Here is a 27,869-nt window from a genome sequence, read left to right on the forward strand (position 1 = left end):
CTGTTCTCTGCACACCAAGTTCTAGATAATTAATATATATCAGGAAAAGCAAAGGTCCCAATACTGACTCCTGGGGAACTCCACTACAAACTTTCCTCCAGCCCTAAAAATATCCATTGACCTTTACTCTCTGTTTCCTATTACTCATCAATTTTGTATCTACATTGCTACTGTCCCTTTTATTCCTTGAGCCATAACTTTCTTCACAGGTCTATTGTGTGGCACTGCGTCAAATGCCTTTTGAATGTCCATGTGCAAATCAACAGTATTACCCTCATCAACACTCTCTGCTACCTCTTCAAAAAATTTCAGCGAGTTAGTTAGGCACGATTTCCCCTTTAGAAATCCATGCTGGCTCTTTCTAATGAACCCACATTTTTCCATGTGACTACTAATTCTATCCTGAATAATTGTTTCTAGTAGCTTCCCCACCACTGAAGTTAAACTGACTGGTCTGTAATTGCTGGGCTTATTCTTACAACCATTTTTGAACACGTCTTCTGTCACATAGAAGATTCCAGTTCTCTGTCATTAACTATCAACTAAACTTGGAGGACTGTGGCGATAGATCAGGAGGATAGTTCTTTCAAAGAACCAGCAAAGGCTCAATGGGATATATGGCCCCCTGTTGTGCTGTATGATACAAAGATCAATTAAGTTGCGGAATGCTTAAGGAATGGGAATCTACATTGTTAATAAGAATTGGTCATAAACAAAGTATTTTAATATGTTTTTCTTATTCCCTTGTAGACAGAGCCTGTTGCTCTTATTATAATCACACTCATCGGGATCCCTGTATCATTGGTGTGTCTTGCTATTGCTATTGGAATTTTTGTCTTTTGGAAGCAACTTAAGAGTGCTGTAACTGCCACCCACACGCAGCTGTGTCTGAGTCTGTTCCTGGCAGAGCTGCTCTTCATAGTTGGAGTCAACAGAACCAGAAACCAGGTAAGAGTCCCCTACATAGCCAGCAGTGCACGAGAGGTGGGTTGTACTGGGATCACATCGTGTGGTGCTTGTGATCCAAACTCAAGTAGGTTATATAAAATTGTTAATTAGGAATAAGTAAGACTGAAAAATGTTGGTGGGGTTTTGGTGGAGGCAGTTTTAACCTAACCTTAGTATGGAAATTGATGAAATCGGCTGCAACATTGGTTTGCACCCTCAACCAAGTTTCCAAGTCAATCTCAGGCAGTGTGTAAATTTTACCCAGTCCTGGGGGTGGTGGGATTTAATTGACACAAAACTGAGGTCGATAGATTTTTGTTAGTTTTTGTATTACGGGATATAGAACAAAGATAGGTAAATGTGAGTTTGAGGTCAACCCTGATCTAATTTTTTTTTAATTATTTGTTCACGGGATGTGGTTGTTGCTGGCTAGGCCAGCATTTATTGCTCATCCCTAATGGCCTTTGAGAAAATGGTGATGAGACCTTCTTCAACCTCTGCAGTCCATGTGGTGTAGTTACACTCACAATGCTGTTAGGAAGGAGCCTTGGTGCGTTGCTGCAGTGCATCTTGTAGATCAGGCTTGTCCAGCGTCTGGCCCATGGGCTGCATGTGGCCCTCAGAGGTAGTTTTCACAATGCTGATAAATGCAGGTGGAAGATTCTGAGAGAACCTGCTCCTCCAATCACGGGCTTTCCTCTCCTGCATTTGCTGCTGATTAGCTCACAAGTTGGGGGTAGTGGGGGGTGGCAGAGGTGTAGTAAGGATAAAAGACTCACTGCCCAGGGATGTGGGAGAGAGAGTGTGATTGAGTGAGTGTGGGAGAGAGAGTGAGTGAGTTTGGGAGTGTGGGGGGATGAGAGCAAGTGAGTGAGTTGCGGGAGAGAATGAGTGAGTGGGGGAGAGAGTGTGGGAGTGTGGGGGAGAGGTTGAGTCAGTGTGGTAAGTGTATGTGTGGCGTCTAGCTCATACACAATCTCAGGATTCCCACTCACCTTCACCCCTGCACACCAATGCATAATCACACCCACACACAGATGGTGAGGGTAAATGAGTGAGTATCAAGAGATTGGGAGTGAGCCAGACAAACAGACTCTGCCCCTCTCGCACTCTAATGGTGACTTTTGTTAATCACTCTTTAATTATCAACTTATTGCTCTATATTTGCTCAGCAAGTTGCATCTTTTCTTCATATCTCAACTTTATTTTGAAATTCATGTTTAATGGTGTGCCAAACTTTATCACTCCTACTACTGTGCATTGGCGGTGGATGGCGTGAATGTTTAAAGTGCTGGAAGAGGTGCCAATCAAGTGGGCTGCTTTGTGCTGGAAAGTGTCAAGCTTGAGTGTTGTGGGAGCTACACTCATTCAGGAAAGTGGGGAGTATTCCATCACACTCCTGACTTGTGCCTTGTAGATAGTGGACAGGCTTTGAGGAGGCAAGAGGTGAGTTACTTGCCACAGATTTCCCAGCCTCTGACCTGTTCTTATAGCAACAGCATTCATATGGCTGGTCCAGTTCAGTTTCTGATCAATGGTAACCGCCAGGATGTTGGTAGTGTGGGATTCAGTGATGGTAATGCTATTGAATGTCAAGGGGAGTTTCCCTCTTGTTGGAGATGGTCATTGCCTGGCACTTGTGTGGCGTGAATGCTACGGCAGAACAGGCTCGAGGGGCTGGAAGGCCTCCTCCTGTTCTTATGTGCAAACATATCGGTACTGAACTCAGATGTATCATTGGAAAGTTAACATTAAGTGGCCTGTGAAAGATTCTCATGACGTTTCTTATTGTTTCAGGTGGTGTGTGGGATTATAGCGGGATTTTTACACTACTTGTTCCTGGCAGCATTTGTTTGGATGTTTCTGGAGGGAATCCAGCTCTACCTCATGGTTAGAAACATCAGAAAATTGAGGGTTCCCCATTTTGAAAAAATTAGGAAATACATGTACCCCTTTGGCTACGGTGTTCCTGCAGTAATCGTAGTTGTTTCTGCTGCAGTGCATCACAATGGCTATGGGTCATCCAGACAGTAAGTAATGTCTCATGATTTTTGAGCCTTACAATGCAAGTTGTTAACTTAAAGTTGACACATTCGCTGAACCTGTTCTTGGCTGATCAGGAGACTGGAAAAAGCTTGTTATTTCTGACATGATCTTGAGCCTTGGAACTCTGAGTCTGAGGGTCGTGGGTTCAAGAGACACTTCAGAGGCTTGAACACAAAATCCAGGCTGAGACTGCCAGTGCACTACAGAGGGAATGCTGTATTATCAGCGATGCTGTCTTTCAGTGAGACAACAACTTGCATTTTTATAGTGCCTTTAATGCACTAATGTCCCAAGATGCTTCACAGGAATGTTATCAAACAAAATTTTGATGCCAACCCATGAAAGGAGATTAGGACAGGTGAGCGAAAGGTAGGTCAAGGAGACATTAAATTGAGACCCTGTTTTTCAGACCCAATCTTTCAGAGTCAGAAGGATTGGGCTCAAGTCCCGCTCTACAGATTTGAGCACCAAATCTATGTTGATATGCTGGTGACGGAGTGTTGCACTGTTGGAAGTGGTGGCTTTCCGTTGTGACATTAAACCTGCCCTTTCAGGTGGATGTGAAGGATCCCATGGAACTATTTTGAAGAAGAGCAGTGGAGTTATCCCTGTATCCTGGCCATTATTTATCCCTCAACCAACATCACAAAAAAACAATTCTGTTTGTGAGAGCTTGCTTTGTGCAAATGGGTTGCCCTATTTCCCATATTGTAACAGTGACTACACTTCAGATAAGGCACAGTGGGACATCTTGAGGCCATAAAAGGTGCCATATAAATGCAATTCTTTCTTTCTATTGTGCAACACAATTAACTCCAGCAACTCAACAGTATAGAAACAGCCAAACACCCAATGACCTTGTAATATCTGCACCAGGTTAGCATTGTATAGTGGCTCTCACTCCCTTGGTAAATCACTAAATTGGTCATTTTTCGCTCATAGGCATCAGCAGCAAACGTTAGCTGTTCGCCTGAAGGCAGAATCACAGACGAACCCAATTCTGTCCTGGGCCAAATTCACAAATGTTTCCAGGAGCTAGAGCTTTTGGCTGAAATTTGCCCTCCTGTTGCCGATCCTAAAGGAGATCAGTCAACTCAACGTAGACAAGGGTTCAAACCTATGGAAGGGTTTGTGTTTGTCTGGAATCAATTTTCACACTAATTGCTCCTTTCAATGGTGAGAGAGATAAAGTGGACATAAGTATAGGAGATAAAGCTTCATGCTAAAGAGTAATTATGTGGTATAATTTACTGTGTGCATGTCTTAAACCTTGTTCTATGGCTTTTAGATTCACTGATTCTCCCTCTAATTTCCTCCCCATTCTCTTGACTCTAACTCTCTAGAATATTGAGCCATTTCACCAAAATAGCATTCATCCATGAATCTACAGTAAGTGGCAGAGGGCTCTTTGACCAGATAAGGCATCCCAATCCTCTGTTGTTAGCTGATTTCTACACAGTTGCAGCAATCACCAGATAGCCACAAGGAGCACTAGCTGATCTCATTTCTTCCTTCCTTGGGCAGAGGTTGTTGAGCCAGTTGCAGTGTCCTCTGCCACTCTGCCAAATCAGTAAAGAGCGTGGATCTCCATGTAGAAAATGCAGCAGAGATACAGGTCATTCAGCCCAACCAGTCCCTGCTAGCATTTACGTTCCACATGAGCCTAGCTGGTTACCTGACACTTGGATCATAATGTTGCTGAATATTTAATGCATCCAAATTTTAATTACAAATCTTCTGTTGTTAACTTGCAGCTGCTGGCTACAAACACATAGAAGATTCATCTGGAGCTTCTTGGGGCCTGTGTGTGTGATAATCGGGGTAAGTTTCTTTATTATCCAAATTGAGATTGTGCTGTTGTAGTTCATTTTATTAGGTGATTATGGTTCAGATGTGCAATAAAGTTAATTCCTCCTTTGAGGCCCCTGCCTCAGCCTTTCTGCTGCTGAAACCTTCATTCATGCCTTTGTTCCCTCTAGATTTATCTGTTTCAATTCTCTCCTGGCTGGCCTCACACCTTCTAGCCCCTGTAAACTTGAGCTCATTAAACACACTGCTGCCTCCATCCCAACTCACACTAAGTCCTATTCATCACCATCACACTATCATCCCCTGCACTCACTGACTTTCATTGGCTCTTGGTCTGGCAATGTCTTGATTTTAAGGTTCTTATTTTTGTTTTCAAATGTCTCCACGGACTCCCTACCTCTATACCATCTTCAAACTCTCCAAGCCTCCATAACCTCTGCATTCCTTCAATTCTGGCTTCTTCCCTAATCTTGATTTCTCTCATTCCAGCTGCCCAGGCCCAAAGCTCTGGAATTCCTTTTCTGACCTCCTTTCAGATACCTGTTAAAATCCAGCTCTTTGACCAAGCTTTTGATGACCTGTCTTAATATATCCTTATGTGTCTAGGTTTCAGATTTTATTTGATAATGCTCATATGAAGCACCTTGGGATGTTATAAAGGCATTATGTAAATGCAGAGTTGTTATTTATCCAGCTATTGTATCGATCTTGGGTAAAAACTATACAGCTTCAGATGTGACATCCTCTGGTAAAATAGACCACCTGGTTGCTTCAATGATATAATACTGGATACGGGGTCTTGGCTGACTGACAAAGTAGAGCTTTGGAGCTAGTTTTCAGCCAAAGGCCAATTTTTGGCCCCGCTTTGTCCCACCATTGATTGGATGATGTGATCCTGAAGGTGCAGAAAATTGCCAGTCTTAAGATTCAGAAGATTATACATTTTAAAGGGATTGGAAAGACATTGAGGTCCATAGAGGGAAAGAATTAGAGTAATTCACCCAGTGAATTACAGTGAGAGATGACATGATGGGTGGAATCTTCTGCTCTCGTTGCTGGCAAGCTTGGAGGTCGGAAGCACATGTAATTAAGCGGGATGGTGACGTTCCAGAATCCTGATGCCTTCCCCACTCCAACAGAATTAAATTCTGGGCGGGAAGGTCCATGGTTCACCTTCCCTCCCTACCACCTATTGAGGCCCCTAAGTGGCCAATTCATGTCTCTAAAGGGCCTCATCCCACTGCTGCTGGTATGAACCCAGCTGCAAGCAGGCCTGTCATCATGCGGCGTGCATTCCAGTTAAAAACCGTGTGTCTAGCTTGTCACCTCCGGTGGTAGGGGTCCCATGCCTGATCATGAGACTTGACACCTGGAAGGGGGAGCCTCTGAGAGCCACCTGCCTGCCCCCTTGCTGATGCCCCAGCACCCCTTTCGCTGTGATCCACACTCCGCGAAACCCCCATCCGCATTACTGATCTGTGGCCTAAGTCGCTTCATGAATTTGAGACTCCGGTGCTTGCCCTTCCGGCAGCAGCCAGCCACGGCCTTCCCTGATGATGCTGAGCAGTGCTGCCAGCCTTTGATTGGCCGACAGCTCTGGGAAGGCAATACTTCCACCGCACTCCGCCTCCCCCCTCTGCCACTTGTCTCACCCCCTGTCTCATTGGCTTATGGTTTGGCGGGTCTTCCCAAAAAGAGGCAGCGTGATCTCTCTCTGGCTGTCCAACCAGCAGGTGAGACCCCTAATGCCTCAATTCCAACCAGTGAATCTTCATTTGAACACAGTGGGCCAATAAAGTCAACATTTTTGGAGCTTTTCAGAGGAATGAAGGGAAAATTGAGAAGAATGATCGGAGTATGGTTCCAAAAAAATAGAAATCAGAATGTATCTGACCGAGGAAGGATAGAGGCCAGAGCTGAGGGATACTTTGATTTTCAAACCTTTATCTTGTATTCTGTTCCGTGAAGAGGTGCTAGGAAGAGCCTCCCCAGGTGTGAGGACAGATTTTGATAGACTTGGGCTGTGGAGAAAGTTAAGGGATGCTGAGGGGGGTGACCTGCTGAATTTTCAAACTGCCGTTGTTGGGAACTGAGTCAGATGGGTCCCAAAAATTACGAGGCTGGCCAGTTTGCAAGCTTCGTGAACCTGTTCCTGATGTTGACCATTTTGGCTTGCGTGGGTTTGGGGTCCCAGGAAGGCTGCCTACCTTCATCAGGTGGGCAGACAGTTAGGCTCCTTGAGAGTCATCATGAGTAGGGATTTCCGAATGTTGACTGGGAATTTTGAGTTGGCCTCCAGTTTCCCAATGTGATGTATTGGGGATGGGGTGGGGTGATGGGGGGTGGTGTTGGGGAGGGGGCGTTATTTACTGTCTGAAGGTGGACACCCTGTGGCAGACTTGGGTGCCAGCACTCCTGGCAAGCCCACAGGCCTTCCCTGACTCTCCAGGTGGGAGTACAGCCAAAGGCCTCCCAGAAGAGGGTATTCCACCCTCCTGCTCCCCCCACGCTGTTGTCCTGGCTGCATTTTTGTGTTTATTAATTACATTTTTAAAAAGATGCTGAGAGGGCAGTTACTTTTTGAAGTGTTCCCCCCCCACCCCCCACATCTTTTACCTTATACCACATCCGGGTTCTTCTCTGGAAAGATGGAAAGGCCTCTGATTGGTCTTCAATCTTTGAGAGCCCTCCTGCCTATCTTACTTAGACAGGGAGCCAGTCTCCATGCTAATTAAGTGCTCACCCATGTGAAAACCTTGACTTTAATCAGTTTCTGAGCTATCCCTATTGCATTTGGTGCCAGGCTTTAGACACATTGTGGGCTGAAGAACCTGTGCTGCCAAGCTGCAACTGTCTTTCTCTCTCTCACCATCCCAAGCTCTGGCTTAGTGCCGTGATGCTTTGGGAGTGCAGGCTCGCTTAATTCATCATATTTCCAATCTTTCAACAGATCAACACAATTCTGTTCCTCATAACACTCTGGACTTTGAGGAAAGCAGTTTCCGAGCGTGACATTGCAGTATCAAAACTTCAAGACACAAGGTGAGTTCCACCAAGATCGCCAGACTTTATTTTTGAGGGTTTTACTGCCTCATCTACTCTGCTTAAGGAATTGTTGTTTGGCAGGGTGCATTTCTGTGGTGCCCAGTCCCAGGTAGCTCAACTAAGTGGCCATTATTCACAGACAGGCCTCGACTGTGAGTGTCAGCAGGCTGTGGGAAGCATCAGTCCTGGGCACTTGGGGCATGAACCACCAGATGGTGATTGGGTTGGGATACCTGGCTAGTTTAATGGTCTAATGAAAGACGTTGAAACAAAAACAGAAAATGCTGGAAAAATTCAGCAGGTCTAACAGCATCTGTGGAGAGAAAAAAAAGAGTTAACGTTTCGAGTCCGTATGACTCTTCTTCGGAGCTTCTGAGATGAAAGCCTGATTCAACAAAGGGAGACAGAGGGAGGTGTAACTGAGTACCATGAGTGATACAGCAACAAGAAGTTGCATTTATATAGCACCTTTAATGTATTACCACATCCCAAGACACTTCACAGAAGCATTATTAAATAAAATTTGATACCAAGCCTCTGAAGAAGTTATTAGAGCAGGTGACCAAAAGTGGTCAAAGAGCTAGGATTTAAGGTGTCTTAAAGGAAGAAAGAGATTAGAGAGATGGAGAGGATAAGGTAGGATATTCCAGAGCTTAGGGTTAACTGAGCTAACTGGCCCCCAATCAGTTAACACACGAGCCAACTGAGCTAACTGGCCCCCAATCAGTTAACACACGAGCCAACTGAGCTAACTGGCCCCCAATCAGTTAACACACGAGCCAACTGAGCTAACTGGCCCCCAATCAGTTAACACATGAGCCAACTGAGCTAGCTGGCCCCAATCAGTTAACAAAGTTTAACATTTGATAACTGAAGGAACGGCCACCAATTGTGGTGCAATCGGGGATGTGCAAGAGGCCAAAATTGGAGGAGCACAGATATCTCTTTTTAAGTTTTAGGGCTGGAGGTTACAGAGATAGGGAGGGGTGAAGCCATGGGAGGATTTGAAAATGATGAGTCTTTTAAAATCAAGGTGTTGCTTAACTTGAAGCCAATGTAGCTCAGCAAGCACAAGGGTGGGCAGGTTTTGATGTGAGTCAGGCAGAAGGGCCCCAGCAGTTTGAAATAAAGTGCCATTCTTACTGCTGGGTCAACTGGGATCAACTAAATCTAAACAATGGAATGAGGCTTGAACTTTGTTAACTGACCGGGGGCCAGTTGGCTAATGTGCGGTTTAAAATAACAACAGCATGGTTCAATTCCATTCTGGTTGTGGTAGACTTGGGAGCTGTGACCTCACCTTGCCCGACAGTGAAAGACAATGGCAAACGACCACTGACGAAAATAGCTTAGGGTGAAGCAACAGCAAACAATAAGCTAAGGACCCACCTTCGGACAGAGAACAAATGAAAGAATTAACTGATTATGGGAACCTTGGCACAAATAATTAAATAGAACTAAATAGAACGTTTAATTGCATCAAATTTAAATGATTAAAAATGTCAATTTTCAATCTCTTCATTAGCTTATAACTAAGTTCAATTAAATTTTCAGACTTTACTTAGGTGTCATGTGACTAGATGTCACAAGGCTGGACGAGAATGGTTCCATGGATGGGGAACCAGTTATGAAGATAGATTGGAGAAGTTAGGACTGTTTTCCTTGGAGAAAAGAAGGTTGAGAGGAGATCTGATAGAGGTATTCAAAATCATGAGGGTTCTCGACAGAGCAGATAGGGAAAAACTGTTCCCACTTGTGAAAGGATCGAGAGCAAGAGGGCACAGATTTAAAGTAATTGGCAAAAGGAGTAAAAGCAACATGAGAAAAACTTTGTCATGCAGCGAGTGTTTAAAGTCTGGAATGCACTGCCTGAGAATGTGGTGGAGGCAGGTTCAATCGTAGCATTCTAAAAGGAATTAGACAGTTATCTCAATAGAAAGAATGTGCAGGGTTATGGGGTGAAAGTGGGCAATGGCACTAGATGAGTTGCTCATTTGGACAGCAAGTATAGAACGATGGACCGAATGGCCTCCTTCTGCACTGTAGAAATTCTCTGATTCTATGTCAGGTGACTGAGCTGCCAGGAATATGCCCAATGAGTGTTGGCAACTCTACTTTTCGGCTCAGGGCCCATGGAACTGAACCATAACAACAGTCGATGGGTCATATTTGCCTCTTTTTGTGCCATATTGGTTCTATTGACAAATCAGGGGCAGAATAAGTCATTACAGCAGTAGCGTGCATATGATGTTATTTAAAATAACACACACACATTTTGGAGTACGAGCCAGCTTTGTATCTCACCAATCTTCCTTCGCTGCAGGATGTTGACATTTAAAGCCATCGCGCAGGTGTTTATCCTGGGCTGTAGCTGGATTCTTGGCTTGTTCCACTTTAAGGAAGAAACCGTGGTGATGGCCTATTTATTCACCATCGTCAACAGTTTCCAGGGCACCTTTATCTTCATCATTCTTTGTGTGTTAAATCCTAAGGTAAGGGTCATAGTATTCCATAGAGTTTATAGCACAGGAACGGCTATTCTGCCCAGCAGATCCATACCAGTGTTTATGTTCCCCACAAACCTCCTCCCAACTATTTACTTCATCTCCTTGGACAATATCATGTTCTTTTCCTTTCTTCATCATGTGTTTATCTAGATTCTCTTTAATTATTTTTTATATTCCTTCATGGGCTGTGGGCGTTGCTGGCTATGTCAACATTTATTGCCCATCCCTAATTACCTTTGAGAAGGGGTGGTGAGCTGCCTTCTTGAACCGCTGCAGTCCATGTGTTGTAGGCCCACCCACCATGCTGTTAGGGAGGGAGTTCCAGGATTTTGACCCAGCGACAGTAAAGGAACTGCGATATATTTCCAAGTCAGAATGGTGTATGACTTGGAAGGGAACTTGCAATTGGTCATGTTCGCATGCATCTGCTGCCCTTGTCCTTCTAGATGGTAGAGGTTGTGGGTTTGGAAGGTGTTGTCAAAGGTGCTCTTTCCCTCAGCAGCTCCTAATGGTAGCAAGTTCCATGTTCTCATCACTCTCTGAGTAAATAAACTTCCCCTGATTTATTTGTGGCTATTTTATATTTATGGCCTCTAGTTTTTGGACACCTCCATAAGTGGAAACATCTTCTCCATACCTACCCATTGAACCCCTTCATAATTTTAAAGATCCATTGGGTCACCTCTCAGTTTTCTCTTTTCTAGAGAAAAGAGTCCAGTTCCTGGTGCCCTCCCCCAATTCCCCATTTCCTCATGCCATCTGCAATACCCCCATTTACTGGGACTTTCCAGAATGTTCCTTCTTTCTACAGGTCACAGTCGGTAATGAATGTGCCGAGAAGTTTTTTTTCTTATTTCATTGTTCTGATCCCAGCTGAGGTTACCCCTGGACAAACCCAATCCTAGAGTGGATCCAGCTTGATGGCTCCTAACTTTTAGTTGTTTGTTTAGATATGTGGAGAGTGGCCACTGAACAGATTCACCGAAGTCAGCTAATGAACTTTTAACAAAAGAATAAAACATTTATTCAACAAGAAAAGATGAACTATACCGCAATACCCCTTCACCCACAACTATGTCTTTATAGATAAATACAGATTTGTAAGGATAACACAAGGTACAAAATCTATCTTATACTTTAATCTTCATAGCAAATACAAAGTCCATGTAAACCTATGGCAACTTGTAGTCAGTCACACCACACTTTGAAACCAAGTGACAGATGCCACCTCAACCAGATGCTATGGACCTCTCATCAACTCACCCAGATTGTCATACTGTCTGCCAACTGGTCTCACTGCACTCCGTCTTTCACACAAGGGTTTCCATTCTCCACTCTCCAAGACCTTGCCTTGGAATCTTCTCCCAAACCGACGCTTTCTCTCAGACACCTTCTGCAAGGGTTTGTCTCCAGGGTTTCAAACTCTCCTTCTAATGTTCCTCTCCCTGGGTCGGAGTCAAGCTGTCTTCCATGCACTCTCTCTCAGCGACTCAGCAGTGAAGAGTGCCACTGCTTCACATGCCCATTGCAAAGAATTATAGACCTCAGTTGGCTCGTTGGACCTTCTTGTCTCTTGCAAGCTGTTCTCACTTTAAACCTGCTTTCTGCAGCTTTTATCTTTTTAAATCTGAAGCTTGGAGCTTTATTTCTGTTCCTTACTCTGAACTTCACTTAACAGGACCTTTTCCAGGTTCCTGCCCTTGCTTTGACTAGAGGTCTGCTTGGGACTTTCCCTGGTTTCTGTTTCACTCCTTTGGCCTTGGGACCTTTTAGTTCCTTTGGGAAACCTGCAGCTCCCTCTCCCAGTGTTCACTCTCTCTGGGGTCCTGGCTTCAAACTGAACTTAAAACTGCTGTTTCTTTAGCTTTCTGTGTGTGTCTGTGGAAGGGACCTGCCTTTCTGGACCCCTGTTGCTAGGCAACAGCCCAATTCTTCCACCCTTTGTTTGTTTTCCTGAGCTGCAACAGTCGTAAAAGCCTCATTAGAAATGAAAGCACCTTTTAAAAGTGAAACTAAAACTCAATTTGACCTTTTCTTAACACACAGACACAGAAATACAAATCAAACTTAAACATTAAAGCTAAAACTCATTCCTAGCATCCACAAATACAAATATAACCTACTTAAACTGTCTCTATTTCCTAACGTTCATATGAACATCCCCAACCTTTCCAAAAACATTCTGTCATATGGTCGGATTCTCATGGAGGAAAATTGCAATAAAGCAAAAATGATGTAATTCATCACAGAAACTATCAGTCACAGTCCTACAATTATATGATGAGGCTATATTTATATTGCACATAATTTACACCAAGGGCAGGTTAATTCTGACCAATAATAAGGTAAGAAGGCCACAGGTTCAGTGTAAGATTTGAAACACTCATATTGGGTTTACACACCCTGGAAATACTGACTGCATGTTGTATTATGCCTTAAGGTGAGGGCCCAGTGCCAGAAATGGTTTTCTGTGATGTTCAAGGCAAAGAGGATAGTTTCACCCAGGAATATAGTCACAATCATGTCAAAGACGACTGGGACGGTAAGTGGGTTTTGATTGATGTCTTTTCACATTCTACTGACAGCAGAACAGTCAATGCCCATTCTTGTGTAGTTGGCCAAGCCACATCTATTGATTTTGCATTGCTCAGCTGATATTCCAAGTTGGTGTCAACTGCCAGAAATCAATGACATAGAAATTTGACTCGAGGGGCAGCACAAAATAGGCACTGTCACATTGAACGCTTGGTTTATGCCTTGCTTGAGATTGCACTATTAAAGCCAGGGAGATAACGGGAGGAGAACAGGCAGTTGATTTGGTGCCATCACCACCCAAGGACTGATTTCTATCTAATCTGTGTCACTTGGTAATGACAGGCCATTCAACCATAGAGGACATCTCAGCTGAGCCCGATCTTGTTCTCATATTTTGCCAAGTGTTGCTGGATGGCAGAGCACCCTGGTTGGTATTTCCTCTTGTTAACCCAGGAGAGTGAAGGTAATTGTCACTGTCTAATTAGCTCAGCAAAGACCCGACTCAAAGCTGAGAACTTTCTGAAGTGCACGGCTCAACTGAACTCAACTGAGCCAGTAGAGGACCCTGTAATATTGCAATGTATCCTTGTCTGGTCAAATCCTGTAGCACAGATTTGTTCTAGACAGAAATCAACTTACCAAATGCAGTCATAAGAATGTATTTCCATTTTGTTGTAGAGCTCAGAACAATGATGAAGCTGCTCTTACCTCACCTGCTGTGCGACGTAGTCCTGATGGGTGAAGAAGTCCATTCACTTTGCTGCAGTGACGTGAATGGACTTTTCCAGTGCGCCCAGATGTTTCTTGACATCACATGCAATGAAAGGAGTTGACTGAAGACTGACTGTGATGGTGGGGATCTCAGGAGGAGGCTAAGATGGATTCTCCATGCGGCATTTGTGGGTCGAATGGGCTGGGAGTGCCTTTGTCGTGTTCAGTGCTTAGGTCGATGCTGGGTGGTCCATTCTGTTTATTGCTTGTCATCATTTTGATACAACTGAATGGCTTACTAGTCAGTTAAGAGTTAATTGCATTGCTGTGGGTCTGGAGTCATGTATAGTCATACCAGGTAAGGATGGCAGGTTTCCTTCCCTAAAAGGCATTAGTGAACCATATGGGTTTTTAATGATAATTCAATAGTTTCATGGTCACCATTTCTGAGACTAGGTTTTTATCTCAGGTTTCCTTAATTAAGTGAATTCAAATTTCACAACTCTCATGTTGGGATTTAACTCATGTCTCTGAATCATTAGTTCGTTCTCTGGATTACTAGTCCAGCAACAAAAAGCGTAAGAACTTGAGAAATCGGAGCAAGAGTAGGCCACTTGGCCCCTTGAAGCTGCGCTGCCATTCGGTAAGATGACGGCTGATCTGATTTGTCCTCAACTCCACTTACCTGCCTGCCACTATACTACCAATAACCTGTTTACTTAGTGCCACTTAAGTGTCAAAAGATAGGAAGAGATAAGACATCAAAAGTGAGCAGATAAAACTTCTTAGTTTACAGAAAGGAGAAGTGGGCTGGTCTTATGAAGTTGATCTCTTTGTGAGCTTTGCTCATTTCTTCCTCTTATGTTTTCTTGAAAATCTTGGTGATCTGGATTAATCTGTTTAGAAGATCCAGCAAAACATGGGCATTAGACGATGCAGGGTTCCTTTTCATGTCCTGCTATCCACTGTTGAACAGTCTATATTTTCTGAGTAAGTCTCTTTCTCTCTCTGTCGCTCTCTCTCTGTGTGTGGTGGTGTTATCTGCTTATACTTATTTCTTAGCGCTCTAACGGTTCAGTACATGACAGGACAATAATTTAGCCTTCCTTCTGTATTGATAAGCTTGAACTCATTTAAAACTCTGCTGCCCATTTCCAAAGACTTCACCCATCACCTCTGTGTTCTCTAACTTACATTGGCTGCCAGTCCTCAATTTTAAAATCCTCATCTTTGTGTTCAAATCCTCCATTCCTTCAGCACCCTTCCCTATCTCTGTAACTTCCTACAGCCCTGTAACCCTCTGAGATCTCTGCACTCCTTCAATTTTGGCTTCTTGAGTTTTTCCAATTTTAATTTCTCCATCTCATCTGCCTGGGCCCTTAGTTCTGGAATTCCCTGCATAAACCTCTCCCTCTCCCTACCCATCACTCCACCATTAAGATGCTCCTTGGTCACTCAGTGACCAAACAAATTTTGTTTGATAACGCTCTTGTGAAATGCCTTGGGACGTTTTATTTTGTTAATGATGTTCTGTAAGTATAAGTTCTTGTTGATTGTAGATTGAAGACACAGGAGAAAGCAAACAAGTAAATGTGTGCAGTGCAGTTACCCACGGCTGATGCAGTGACAGGGCTAATTTTAACCACAGCCTGCAAGCAGAAACCCCACGGGATTGGATGGAATGAGAGTTTTACGCCCTGCCCTAATATTGCTCACTGTTGAGTTCACTGGGAGTAAGATTGGGTGAAGGTGTGAAATCTGTGTTGTCCCCAGTCTGTGGGTTTTTCTATGGGGCAGATTGGGTTAAAATTTTCCCCCGGGTATACCCCTGACTTTAACAGCCAGGTCTCAATTCCAAAACGTCTCTAAGTTATGGGTCTGCAAGCATGCTGCATGTAAGGATAGCCAAGTATAGAACATGCTAGTTGCTAAATCAGAGCCAGTTAAAGGCCTGTTACCGCCTCTGCTGCCATAATATGGTGGAAAGTGGAAGGCGGAGGAAAGTGGCCAGTCCACTTTATCACCATCAACGAAAAGGCGGAAATAAAGGGGGGTACCCTCTTTGGTGGGTGGTCTGTGCACATCAGTGGCACTCCCGCCCAAAATATTACCCCAGCCCCCATTGTGCCTCCCCCCAAAACCGGCCTCCAAAACCCAACTCCTCCAGTAGCCCCCCCCCCACCCCCCCCACTCCCCTCCTCCCTCTCTATGGTCCCCGATCCCTCCCAGTACAAAAAGTTCCAATTTACCTTAGTCCGGCATCCATGACACTTCTTCCCATGGACTCCCTTGGCCATAGCACTTGAGTGCTGGACTTCCTTTCTCTAAGCCCCACCCAGGCTGCCCTAGTGTATTATTGCTGTGTAGGGGGGCATTCTTGAAAGTGGATTCATTTATGATTAACTTTACTACTGGGCTGGGGGCAAGCAATGTGCCCTCACCCCCATGTAAATTACAGCTCATGGTGTATAAAAAAGGAAAGATAGCATGAGTTTGAAATTGTACATTTTTGACGAGATTTACATGATTTCCAGCCAGGTTTTCTCTATTACCTGGGATCATAGTTGTTGAAATATTAAGTGGTGCTAAGAGTTTTTAGGAGGATGTAGTGGCAGGAATTGGGAGGGGGGTGGAGGGTTAGGGGCAACGCTAGCCGTCATTTTCCTCTGGGTCAATATTTCTGTAAAGTGACTTGTATGTTTTGGGGGTGTTTAACCTCCAAATCCACTTACTCAATATAAATTTGTTCTTTAGAGACTTTGACCATTCAGGGAATGGGAGACAATCTAGTGAAGTAAGTCAGGAAACATTTATTAAGCAACAGAAGTGATACTTAACAATGCTAGGCAGCAACTTTGCTGGCTTAATACGGTTCTTGCTTCCTAATTCAGCCTAGGGCCCAAGGCAACATGTGGTCTTCTCTCCCTCTCCCTCTCTCTCTCTGTTTCTCGCGTGTTGTGATCTTCTGCTCCAACTGGAAAGCAGCCTTCAGTTCAGTCTTCAAATTCAGCACACCTGATAGCTCAAAGCTGATGCTTTTTAACTCTTTTGAAACCACTGCCCATGTGCATGACTTGTGCATGATCGGTTTCTGATTTGTTTAGGTGGGGGATGATCAGTTTCTGATTTGTTTAGGTGGGGGATGATCAGTTTCTGATTTGTTTAGGTGGGGGATGATCAGTTTCTGATTTGTTTAGGTGGGGGATGATCAGTTTCTGATTTGTTTAGGTGGGGGATGATCAGTTTCTGATTTGTTTAGGTGGGGGATGATCATTTTCTGATTTGTTTAGGTGGGGGATGATCAGTTCTGATTTGTTTAGGTGGCGGGTGATTATCGTATTAATTATTCATAAGACCGTACCTCCCACAGTAGCCTTTCCTGTTGTCTTATTAAATTTTGTCACTTCGCACTGATAACAGGCCTTAAGGGTAGTTTCGGTGTTTACTTATTTGAGATCAGAGAGTGTGGTGTCTGGCACTACTGGTTAACATTTAGGCTCCGTAACCCTAATGTCTAATTGATGTCTAGGTGCCTTGTACTTTATTTTGCTTACTTGACCGTTATCATAACCAAACTACAAACTAATTGTCAAACCTAAACTTTTCTACAGGCTGGTGAAGTAAAGAAGTTAATGAGGGGGCTCTTCAGCTTCACTTGGTGGCAGAGCTGGACCTGTCAGTGTGACAGGAACCATGACAACTCACTGCCTAGTTTGGAATGGAAAACACCTACAGGCATTTGCTTGGCCTAAATAGCCAAGTGGTTATGGTACTGCGTTTATAACCCCAAGATCAAGAGTTCAAATCTCACAATGGCAAACTATGAAACAATGTAACTTCATCTGTATAAACAGATGGAAACGTGTTTGTACTCGAAAGAGTTACAGGCATCACAGGGAACTGTTGGCATTGTAATTTTGGAAAATTCCATAGGATAGGAGCCCCTAATTCTGAAACAGGAAACGCGATGCACCTAATGATTTTGATAGATTTTATTCATTGGTGCAATATGAGGAGAAGAGTTAAAGGTTGTAATCAAACCTTGGGGTTCATGAGATATATTTGTAAATGGAGCTTTTGCAACCTGCTCTTTCGTTATCATGGGCAAATGAGCATCACTGGCAAGGTGGATATTGACTCCTCATCCCTAGCTGCCCTTGAGCAGGTGGTGAGCTGCCTTCAAAAACCGATGCAGTCTATCTGGTGTGGGCAAACCCACATTGATGTTAGGAAGGGAATTCCAGGAATTGGATTCAGTGATGGTGAGGGAAAAGCCGATGGATTGTCAGGTTGGGATGGTGTGTTGTTAGGAGGGGAATTTGCAGGTAGTGGTGTCCCCATGCATCTATGTAGTTGGGGTTACCACTTTGGTAGGTGTTGTCGAAGAAATCTTGGTGACTTGTTGCAGTGCATCTTGTTGATGACACATTGCTGTCACTGTGTGTCAGTGGTGGAGGGAGTGAATATTTATGGCAGTAGATGTAGCGTTAGTCAATAGGGCTGCTTTGTCCTGGATGGTGTCAAACTTCTTCCGAGTTCCATAATTTTATTTCTTTTTAAGGTCTTTTTCTGTGTCCTATGTCTTTTCATTCCTTCTGTGTGGGGGTTTGGGTAACCTGCTGTTAAATATTTAGCTCTATTATCCAACAGCATGCAGCTGTCCAAAAGCAGGACCTTTAAGTGTTGTGTGGCACACTACCCCTAGCTGAAGGTTGTATCATCATCCAGCGTGAGGAATAGGGGGATGCCTCTACCTGCCAATTGTACATCAACGCCTTATCGGAGGTGTTTCATGTTGACTTTCCAGTTGTAAAGGAAACACAGCCTTGGTGATTAATCTACTTCCTCCACACAGTGACATTGAAATTTCTTCACTTCATTACCACACTGCCCTGTCTTATCATGGTTGTTGAATTGCTTCTTTTTGTTTAAAGCTCGCAACCACATTTCATTTTTCTACAATTATTAGGTACATACTAGGTGTTAGGACACTGCTAAGAGGTGTTCCGTGTTAATTGACAACTTTAGTAAATACGTTCACCATGAAAAAAGAACTTCCATTTTTATAGCATCTTTAATGAGCAAAGTACTTTACAGCCAATTAAGTAGTTTTTGAAGTGTCATCACTGTTGTAATGTAAGAAAAGAGCTCCCAGCCAGCAAGTTTAAATTGACTGCAGTCAGACAGCTGGGAGTGAGATGGAGTGGTTAAATCCCCTCTGCAATACTCCATTTTAACCCATTCCAGGTAGAAACCAGATAAAATTAAATTCGAGGTCAAAGAAATATGTTAATGCTTTAAATCATACACGTATTAACCTTCTTGACTTCAAAAGATCAGTAGGGAATTAACATTTTTACTCATTGAGCATTCTGAATATGCCAATAGGAGTAGTTGAAGTGAATAGTACAGGTGCTTTTAAGAGAAAGCTAGATAAACATATGAGGAAGAGAAGAAATGCTAATAGGGTGAGTTTAAATGCATAGAGGAGGAGGGTCATAAACACCAGCATTGACCGGCTGGGCCGAACAGCCTGTGTCTGTGCTGTAAATAAAAACAAAAAACTGCGGATGCTGGAAATCCAAAACAAAAACAGAATTACCTGGAAAAACTCAGCAGGTCTGGTAGCATCGGCGGAGAAGAAAAGAGTCAACTCTTTTCTTCTCCGCCGATGCTGCCAGACCTGCTGAGTTTGTCCAGGTAATTCTGTTTTTGTTCTGTGCTGTAAATGTTTACCTAAGTAAAAGGGTTGTCAGCAACATGTGATATTTGGAGTAGGTGTCCAGGCTGAATCTAGATAGTCACCTTGGAGACATTTTCTGGGAAGCTCGGCCCCATTACTTTGATATCCTGTAGTTGCTTGTCAGCATGATGTGGAAAAGACATATCTGATTTGCTTTGTTCCTGGCTTAGTTTCAGAACAGATAGAAACTCTTGACATCCAATGGCATTAACATCGCTGAATCCCCCACCATCAACACCCAGCCACACAAATAGAGATAAAACACCTACCTTTTAGCCTTTTTCGATTCCTCCACCCCAACCCACCCCCACTAGGGCTATCTGTACCTTGCTTGTCCTGCTTTCTACCCTTAATTAATACATTCCTTAGATAATATCACCACCTTCAACACCTCTTTGTCCTTTTGTCTGTGACATCTTTTGGTTATCTCCACCTGTTACTGGCTGCTTGTCCCAACAACCCCCTCCCCCACTTAAACCAGCTTATATTTCACCTCTCTTCTATTTTTAATTAGTTCTGTTGAAGGGTCATTTGGATCGAAACGTTAACTGTGTTCCTCTCCGCAGATGCTGCCAGACCTGCTGAGTTTTTCCAGGTATTTTTGTTTTTGTTTTACATAAATACTGTAGGTACATGAGCAGAGACTGGTAATTCTGCGGCGAGTAACTCACCTCCTGATTCCCCAAAGCCTGTCCACCATCTACTAAGGCACAAGTCATGAGTTTGATGGAATATTCTTCATCTGCCTAGCAGCAACACTCAAGAATCTTGGTACCATCCAAAACAAAGCAGCCCGCTTGATCGGCACATCCGGGAGGAGAAATGATGCCCTATCTGACTGTTGTAATGTAATAAAAGAGGTTCCAACCAGCAAGTTAAAATTGATTGCAGTCGGACAGCTGGGAGTGAGATGGAGTGGTTAAATCCCCTCTCCAATACTCCATTTTAACCCATTACAGGTAGAAACCAGACAAAATTAAAATCGAGGTCAAAGAAATATATTAATGCTTTAAATCATACATGTGTTAACCTTCTTGCCTTCAAAATATCAATAGGGAATTAACTTTTTAACTCATTGAGCAGTTTAAATATGGCATTAGGGGTAGTTGAAGTGAATAGTACAGGTGCTATTCACCTGTAGACTTGCCCCAACTCATCCTCAAGATGATATTTCATGGGACATTGAACAGAAAGGTCTATGTAACATGTTGTCTGGTGCCTGATCTGTAGTTCAGCTTTACTACGAGGTTTAGTGTCGCTGTCAGATATCCTTTTAAAGTGGCCACCTACTGTTTTCTTAAACTATACAATATATAATCATGTGTATTGGTGTAAATCTGCTATTTGTCTTTCTATTTATTAATGTTAAATTTGTTTTATAGTTTATAACTGCAACTATGGGGAAAGTTTATTCCAATGCTTTCCAAAGTTTAAGGAGATTGCAAGTGGGCTTGTGATATATCCAGAAAGTGTAAGACATTAGCCAGGATTCCTGTAATTAGCTGAGGTTCAGTGGCTATAACATTCTCACCTCTGAATCTGAAAGGCTTGTCTCGCTCCACAGACCTAAGTTCAAAGTCTAAGCTAACAGACCATTGCAGTAATAAGGAGTGATGCACTGCTGTTTTTAAGATAGGGCATCAAACTGAAGCACCATTTGTCCTCCTGGATGTGCCAATCAAGCGGGCTGCTTTGTTTTGGATAGTGCCAAGATTCTTGAGTGTTGCTGCTAGGCAGGTGGAGAGTATTCCATCAAATTCATGACTTGTACCTTAGTAGATGGTGGACAGGCTTTGGGGAGTCAGGAGGTGAGTTACTCGCCGCAGAATTCTCAGTCTCTGCTCATGTACCCACAGTATCTATGTGGCTGGGTGTCGATGGTGGGGGATTCAGCGATGGTAATGCCATTGGATGTCAAGAGGAGATGGTTAAATTCTCTCTAGTTGAAGATAATGTTTGCCTGGCACTAGTGTGATGCGAATGTTATTACCACTTATTTGTCCAAACCTGAAAGTTGTCCAGGTTTTGCTGCCTGTGGACATGAACTGTTTCAGTTTCTGAGGAGTTGTGAAATTGAGCTCAGTCATTTAGGACTGAAATCAGGGAGATTTTTTTTAACACAAAGCAAGGCTGTGGATACTGATGACCAATTGAAATTTTCAATACTGAGTTCAATAGACTGTTGTTGACTAAGGGCTTGATGAGACGTGAAAAAAGCAGATAAGTGGTGAAGGTGCAGTATCAGCCATGATCTAACTGAATGGCAGAGCAGGCTTGAGGGGCTGAATAGCTTCCTGCTGTTCCTATGTTCACATGATTGAACTGTTTGAAATTTTGAAAGGACAGATTAGATAGAATAATACTGTTTCCAGCAGTTGAGAGGTTGATAGATATAGGATTAAATGTAAGAGATTTAAAACAGAGGGCAGGAGTAACACCTTCACACTGAGGACTATGTGGGATTGACTAGCAAGGTTAGTGTTTGAGGCGGAGAAGACAGCAACGTTCAAGATTAAGTTCAAAAAGTGGCTGAAGATAATGGGTTGAAAGGAAGTTTGGAATAAAGTGGGTAAATGTGATTAGAACAATTTTCTCTCATGGAGGGTAAACACCGACTCAAACTGGTTGGGCTGAACAGCTTGTTTCCATGGTAACTTCCAAGTATTTCTGTGCAGGATGGTTCCAACATCTTTGAAAAGTCCATTCTTATACCATAAAGAGTTCACATTAAATAAGTAAATATATAATCTATATCACCAGAGACGTAACATCACATGATAGCAGAACATGAAGCGAAATAGTTCCATGTAGAGCATTGTGTATAGACTTGTAAAGAGTTAGCATAATGTTAAATGAAACATACAGTTTTTAATAGTATCACCTCCAGCCTTATCTGTAAGTCCAGAACCACAACTATCACATACCAGACCAAAGACAACAAGAACAAAATATTCATCGCTGCAGCAAAGATGATGATGGTCTTCACTTCTTCATCCATTAGATCTATAGCACACAGCCAGTGACAAGAGCAGCTTCATCATTGATGTGAGCTCTACAATGTAAGATCATTAGGTTACTAATCTGAATACTATCTAACTTTATTAGGAACTTATCTGGTGTTATGGTAGAGTAGGAAAACTTAGGAAATAGGCCACAGTATAGAATGATGCCAAGATAGTATGACCATGGGAAAATTATCTCAAGTTTTGCTGCTTATTGTAACAAAAAGCTGAGTCCTTGAAGGCAGTCTGTGCAAAACTGCTTGAGTAAGAATGGAATGTAGATGTCTGTCTCTACAAGATAAGAAACCATAGGATGTAAAAGCCTTGCGATACAATGGTAAAGGGCATTACATAAGGTTAGCAACAGCCACGTAAAGTATTCCTGGTTGGTCAAGGAAAGCATGATCATCACGAGGCTGAAAATGATTGAGGAGAAGGAGGGATTAATTGGGTAAAAGAAGGCCTCCCAATCAGATCTACACAGTGGAGAAATGAAGACATGAACAAACAAGATATGAGGCGAGAGAGAAAGAGAGAGAAACAGAGAAGAAGAGCCCAAAGACCAAAAGCTGCAAGAAAAGAAGTCATTGTGCAATTCCCATCCGGTCATGGGAAGTGTATAGTCCATATTAGACTGTAAATCACTGTCTGAATTTATTGCGAATATTTTTTGGAGAACTTAATAAACTTGTTTTGACTTTATCTCATTGAATTAGTCTCATGACTGAACTTTTTGCCAGTCCATTCCCATAACAATTAGGGGTTCAAAAACCCCTCAAAACCAACATCAACAAGATGAAAAACAAATTCTTATGATCCTGTTCAGTGAGTTAACGCTGATCCAGGAAACAAACTTAGGGCATAGGATTTGGTCAGAAGAGAACACAAACAGAGAAAGAAGATGGAAGCACTGGAACTCCCGTTGAGAAACTGAGTTAAGGGCCAATGCCTGCAGCCCAACAGGTCAAAGTCCATGAGGGCTGCAGGCTTAGAGCCTGAATTGTTGTGAATCCATTTAAGTAAATGTGATAATACTAGCGTTAAAATGACATTGCCTGGAAAATCTGTGTATGGTCTCAACCACTTAAACCATTCATACTTCTCACCACCACCTATGTTGGGTGAATGGTGCTAAGCATTCATCATCACAGTAGGCATCAATGCAATAACAATAAAAGCATGCTTATAACATGTGAAGCAGGTCTACTATTTTGAGTAGATCAATGAATACTTCACCTGTACTCACCCATTGGATTACCTTAGTGAAGAGTTTTGGATGTAAGTGCCAATGGTTAATGGAGGTCTGTAAGCAGCTGTAATATTTTTGATTGACTTTTTTTTTACTCCTTCATTGGATGTAAAGGACCCTTAAGAAGATGGTGGTGAGCCACTTTCTTAAACTGCTGTAGTCCGTGTGGTGTAAGTACACCCACAGTGTTGTTAGAAAGGGAGTTCAGGATTTTGACCTAGCAAAAGTGAAGGAACGGCGATATTGTTCTAAGCCAGGATGGTGTCTGGTTTGGAGGGAAACTTGCAGGTAGTGGTGTTCTCATGCATCTGCTGCCCTTGTCCTTCAGATGATAAAGGTTGTGGGTTTGGAATGTGCTGTCGCAGGAGGCTTGGTGAATTGCAGCAGTGCATCTTGTCGATGGTGCTTACTGTTGCCACTATGCTGGATGGAGGGAGAGTGTTTAAGATGGTGGGTGGGGTATAGTTCAGGTGAGCTGCTTTGCTCTGGATGATGTTGAGGTTCATAAGTATTATTGGAGATGCACTCGTCCAGGCAAATGGAGAATATTCCATCACACTCCTTGACATGTGCTTTGAACATAGTGGACAGGCTCTGTGGAGTCAGGAGGTGAGTTACTTGTTGCAGAGTTTCCAGCCTCTGATCTGATGTGACTTAATCATACTTCTAATCAAAATTTGTGGTTGAGACTAACGAAGCTATCCTACCTAGGAGCATCAATAGTTTAAATGAAATAAAGAAAGTTCTATATATATATTTGGTGTCCAGGAAAACTGACTGAATGTGACCTGCATGCATTTGTGAAGGTCAAAAGGGCTTTACAAACTAAAAGTAACCTGTTAACAGCTGCAGGGTCATTTTTCTCATTCCAGATAAACAGAGGCATTGGTCTGTAACGCTTTAAGGCTATGGAATGTTTGCAAAAGAGGCAAATGCCGTAATATTGGGCTGAAACCAATAAACAGACATATTTCAAAGCTATGTTTTGCTTTGATGCCTAGTTAGAACTTTGGAAAAGCTTTATGTATACAAAAAACATTGAGCCATGTTGCTTGGAAACATGAAAATAACGGATTGATATGACTGAGCATGTTTTAAAAAAATGATAATTCAGCTGAGCCAAATAGTCTAAAGCGTTTTGAAAGCTGCGAGAGAGTGGCACAAACTGACGTTGACGGATGACATCAGAGATGGCTTTCTTTGAAATGTAAAGTAGAAGCCTTTTTTATATATGCTTTATCAGATAAACTCTTTAATTCTCCAAGCAACAATTTGAAAGTCATTAATTTAAGACACTTGGATTGCTTCATTGTCCTGTTGTTCTAACATGTTTGTGTAACCAAGAAAGAAAGCTGCTATTATGTTTGCTGATAAAAATTTTGAAGGCATCAATAATATTCACAAGACATGGTAAATTACTGGGGGAAGTTTCAACAGATAGACGTTTTCAAGGGCATCTCTAACATCGCAGTTTGAACAAAGAATTAGATGCCTCATTGGACAATTGTAGCTTAAGGTGGATTTTGATAGAATAATATGATCTTGTCAATGAAGCATCCTGTTCATCTTGTAAAGAAAGGTATAAAAATTGTTGCTAGGAGTGATTTCATGTTTAAATCAGGTAGCTTGGTCAATTAATGAACAATACAATGAGCACTCACTAGGTGATCATATATATGATTTCTTGAAATATTTTGTGACTAATGGGTGCATTATTAATGGGTGTATTGTAATATTCAAACCTAGTAAAGGCATTAATGCTTAATTTGAACTTTGATAGTTGTCTCATTATTTCTCATAATTGTCATGCCTGAACATTAGAGTAAGCTGTCAGGGTGTTGCAGTTACGTCTTGCAGGGTGATTCTAGACTTTATGATGCCAGCCAAGGCCCACTTACCGACACAGTTGTCATTGTGTTGACATTATTGTCCTGTGAAGCCATCGTGTAATTTGCCTTACGCATCCTGGCAAACCATTTCCGATACTCGGCCCTCACCTAAGAAACAATGCAACACACAGTCAGTAATCTAGTGAAATGTAACTGAAAGCAAACAATTAGGAATTTAATAATGTTCAGATTAAGCTTGCTCTTGGTATAAATCAAGGGAATTTAAATATAGTCAATGTATACAGTGACTATACAGTAGGCTGGATTTTCGAAGTTCGATGGATTGTGACTGGCTGAAAAATCGCTGTGAGATAGTGGAAAGCTCGATTGCTAGCATCTTCCCGCCTCAGGCCATTTTCAATGAAAAACAAAAACAAAAATAAAAATAGCTGGAAAAACTCAGCATCTGCGGAGAGGAACACATTTGACGTTTTGAGTCCGTATGACTCTTCATCAGAACGAAGGAAATAGAGAAATGAGGTGAAATATAAGCTGGTAGAGGGGGGTGGGACAGGTAGAGCTGGATAGAGGGCCAGCGATAGGTGGAGGCAAAGAAGAGATTGCCAATGATGTCATAGACAAAAGGGTGTTGATGGTGGTGATATTATCTAAAAGATGTGCTAATGGGGACATTAAGGGTAGCAAGCAGGACAAGCAAGTGGCAGATGGCCCTAGTGGGGATTGGGTGGGAGGAAGGGATCGAAATGGGCTAAAAGGTGGAGATAAAACAACAGATTGAAATAAATTTAAAAATAGATGGGGAAGGAAAAATATATATTTTAAAAATTATATATTATTGGAAAAAGAGGGATCGGAAAAGGGGTGGGAAAGGAGGAGAGAGTTCATGATCTGAAGTTGTTGAACTCAATATTAAGTCCGGAAGGCTGTCAAGTGCCGAGTTGAAAGCGTTGAGCTTCACTGGAACATTGCAGCAGGCCAAGGACGGACATGTGGGCATGAGAGCAGGGTGGTGTTTTGAAATGGCAAGTGACATGGAGGTCTGGGTCATGCTTGCGGACAGATGAAGGTGTTCCGCAAAACGGTCACCCAGTCTGCATTTGGTCTCTCCGATGTAGAGGAGACGGCATTGGGAGCAGCAAATGCAGTAGACTAAATTGAGGGAAGTGTAAGTGAAATGCTGCTTCACTTGAAAGGAGTGTTTGGGCCCTTGGACAGTGAGGAGGGGGGAAGTAAAGGGGCAGGTGTTGCACCTTCTGTGGTTGCATGGGAAGTGCTGCGGGAGGGGGTTGAGGTGTAGAGGGTGAAGGAGGAGTGGACCAGGGTGTCCCGGAGGGAACAATCCCTGTGGAAAGCCACCGGGGGGGGGGGTGAAGGGAAAATGTGTATGGCAGTGGCATCATGCTGGAGTTGGCAGAGGATGATGGGATGATAAGTGAGGACAAGGGGGACCCTATCATGGTTCTGGGAGGGAGAGGAAGGTGTGAGGGCGGATGCGCGGGAGCTGGGCCGGACACGGTTGAGGGCCCTGTCAACCACCGTGGGTGGAAAACCTCGGTTAAGGAAGAAGGAAGACATGTCAGAGGAACTGTTTTTGAAAGTGGCATCATCAGAACAGATGTAATGGAGACGAAGGAACTGAGAGAATGGGAGCCAGGTTAGAGGTACAATGGCTCCCTGCCTGCAAGCAGCAGGTAGAAAATTAAGGCAATTAATTGTGAACGCCTCTCTGCTGCACCAAGTGGAATTATCATGTTGACAGGTACACCCTTCCTTAATGGTGACCGAAATACAGCCGGTGAAAGGAGGCCACCGTGGGCCAGCTCTCCATATCACATTTTTAACACCCCATCCTCCTCACAGCCAACTTTGAAATAGATGCAGTTGTGACCTGTTTCCCTACACAGTGGTGGTCTAGAAGCTGTGGTCATTTTTAATTTTAACTATCTGAAAGATGCTGAGAGGGCATCTTCATCTTTAGGTGCCCTCTCCCTGACCTGCATCGGCAGGCTGCAGCTTAATGCTGGAGGGCTTCCAGCGACCGGAGCCTGCCCACTCTCCTTCGTTAGATGGCGAGTGAGCCCTCTGGTCATTAATGGGTCAATCCTACAAAAATTGTGTCACGACCATTCCCGACAGGTATAGTTCAGGAACCGCGTTCAATTCCAACATCAGGATCCTGATCCGAAAGGAAAATCCAGCCTAACTGTGAAAATATACTATGTGGGCTGTAAAGTGTTTTGGATTGACCTGTTATTGTGAAAGGCACTGTGGACATGTAAATCTTCATTTCTCTATATAATGCAGGTCAAAACCCTGTACCTGATACTTCCTGCAATGAATTATACTTTGTCTGCTTCTTACAGGTCTCCTCTGTAAAGGCCCATTTTAACACTGAAGTGTTCAAAAAGATTGGAGATGTTTGCA

At 43.1% G+C, this 27,869-nt stretch overlaps 2 protein-coding genes across 4 annotated transcripts in view; one reads left to right on the forward strand and one right to left on the reverse strand.

Moving 5' to 3' along the window:
• The window catches only part of LOC121271366 (adhesion G protein-coupled receptor E3-like), a 54,142-nt gene extending 39,241 nt beyond the window's left edge, over positions 1–14,901 (forward strand). For all 3 annotated transcript variants that reach the window (XM_041177329.1, XM_041177331.1, XM_041177332.1), the window contains exons 13-19: positions 751–948; positions 2,746–2,978; positions 4,749–4,815; positions 7,754–7,845; positions 10,172–10,340; positions 12,796–12,897; positions 13,569–14,901. In XM_041177329.1, the coding sequence (XP_041033263.1) occupies positions 751–948; positions 2,746–2,978; positions 4,749–4,815; positions 7,754–7,845; positions 10,172–10,340; positions 12,796–12,897; positions 13,569–13,583 (876 nt within the window). In that variant the 3' untranslated portion in view covers positions 13,584–14,901. The remainder of the gene's footprint in view (positions 1–750; positions 949–2,745; positions 2,979–4,748; positions 4,816–7,753; positions 7,846–10,171; positions 10,341–12,795; positions 12,898–13,568) is intronic.
• Positions 14,902–22,199: 7,298 nt separating this feature from the next.
• Positions 22,200–27,869, reverse strand: part of LOC121271340 (adhesion G protein-coupled receptor E2-like) — a 75,361-nt gene continuing 69,691 nt past the window's right edge. Inside the window, exons 16-17 of the mRNA XM_041177279.1 lie at positions 25,494–25,592; positions 22,200–22,396 (exon numbers count right to left, since the gene is read on the reverse strand). Coding sequence (XP_041033213.1) covers positions 22,382–22,396; positions 25,494–25,592 — 114 coding nt within the window. The 3' untranslated portion in view covers positions 22,200–22,381. The remainder of the gene's footprint in view (positions 22,397–25,493; positions 25,593–27,869) is intronic.

This window comes from Carcharodon carcharias, chromosome 30 (genome assembly GCF_017639515.1).
Source record: "Carcharodon carcharias isolate sCarCar2 chromosome 30, sCarCar2.pri, whole genome shotgun sequence".
Lineage (NCBI taxonomy): Eukaryota > Metazoa > Chordata > Chondrichthyes > Lamniformes > Lamnidae > Carcharodon > Carcharodon carcharias.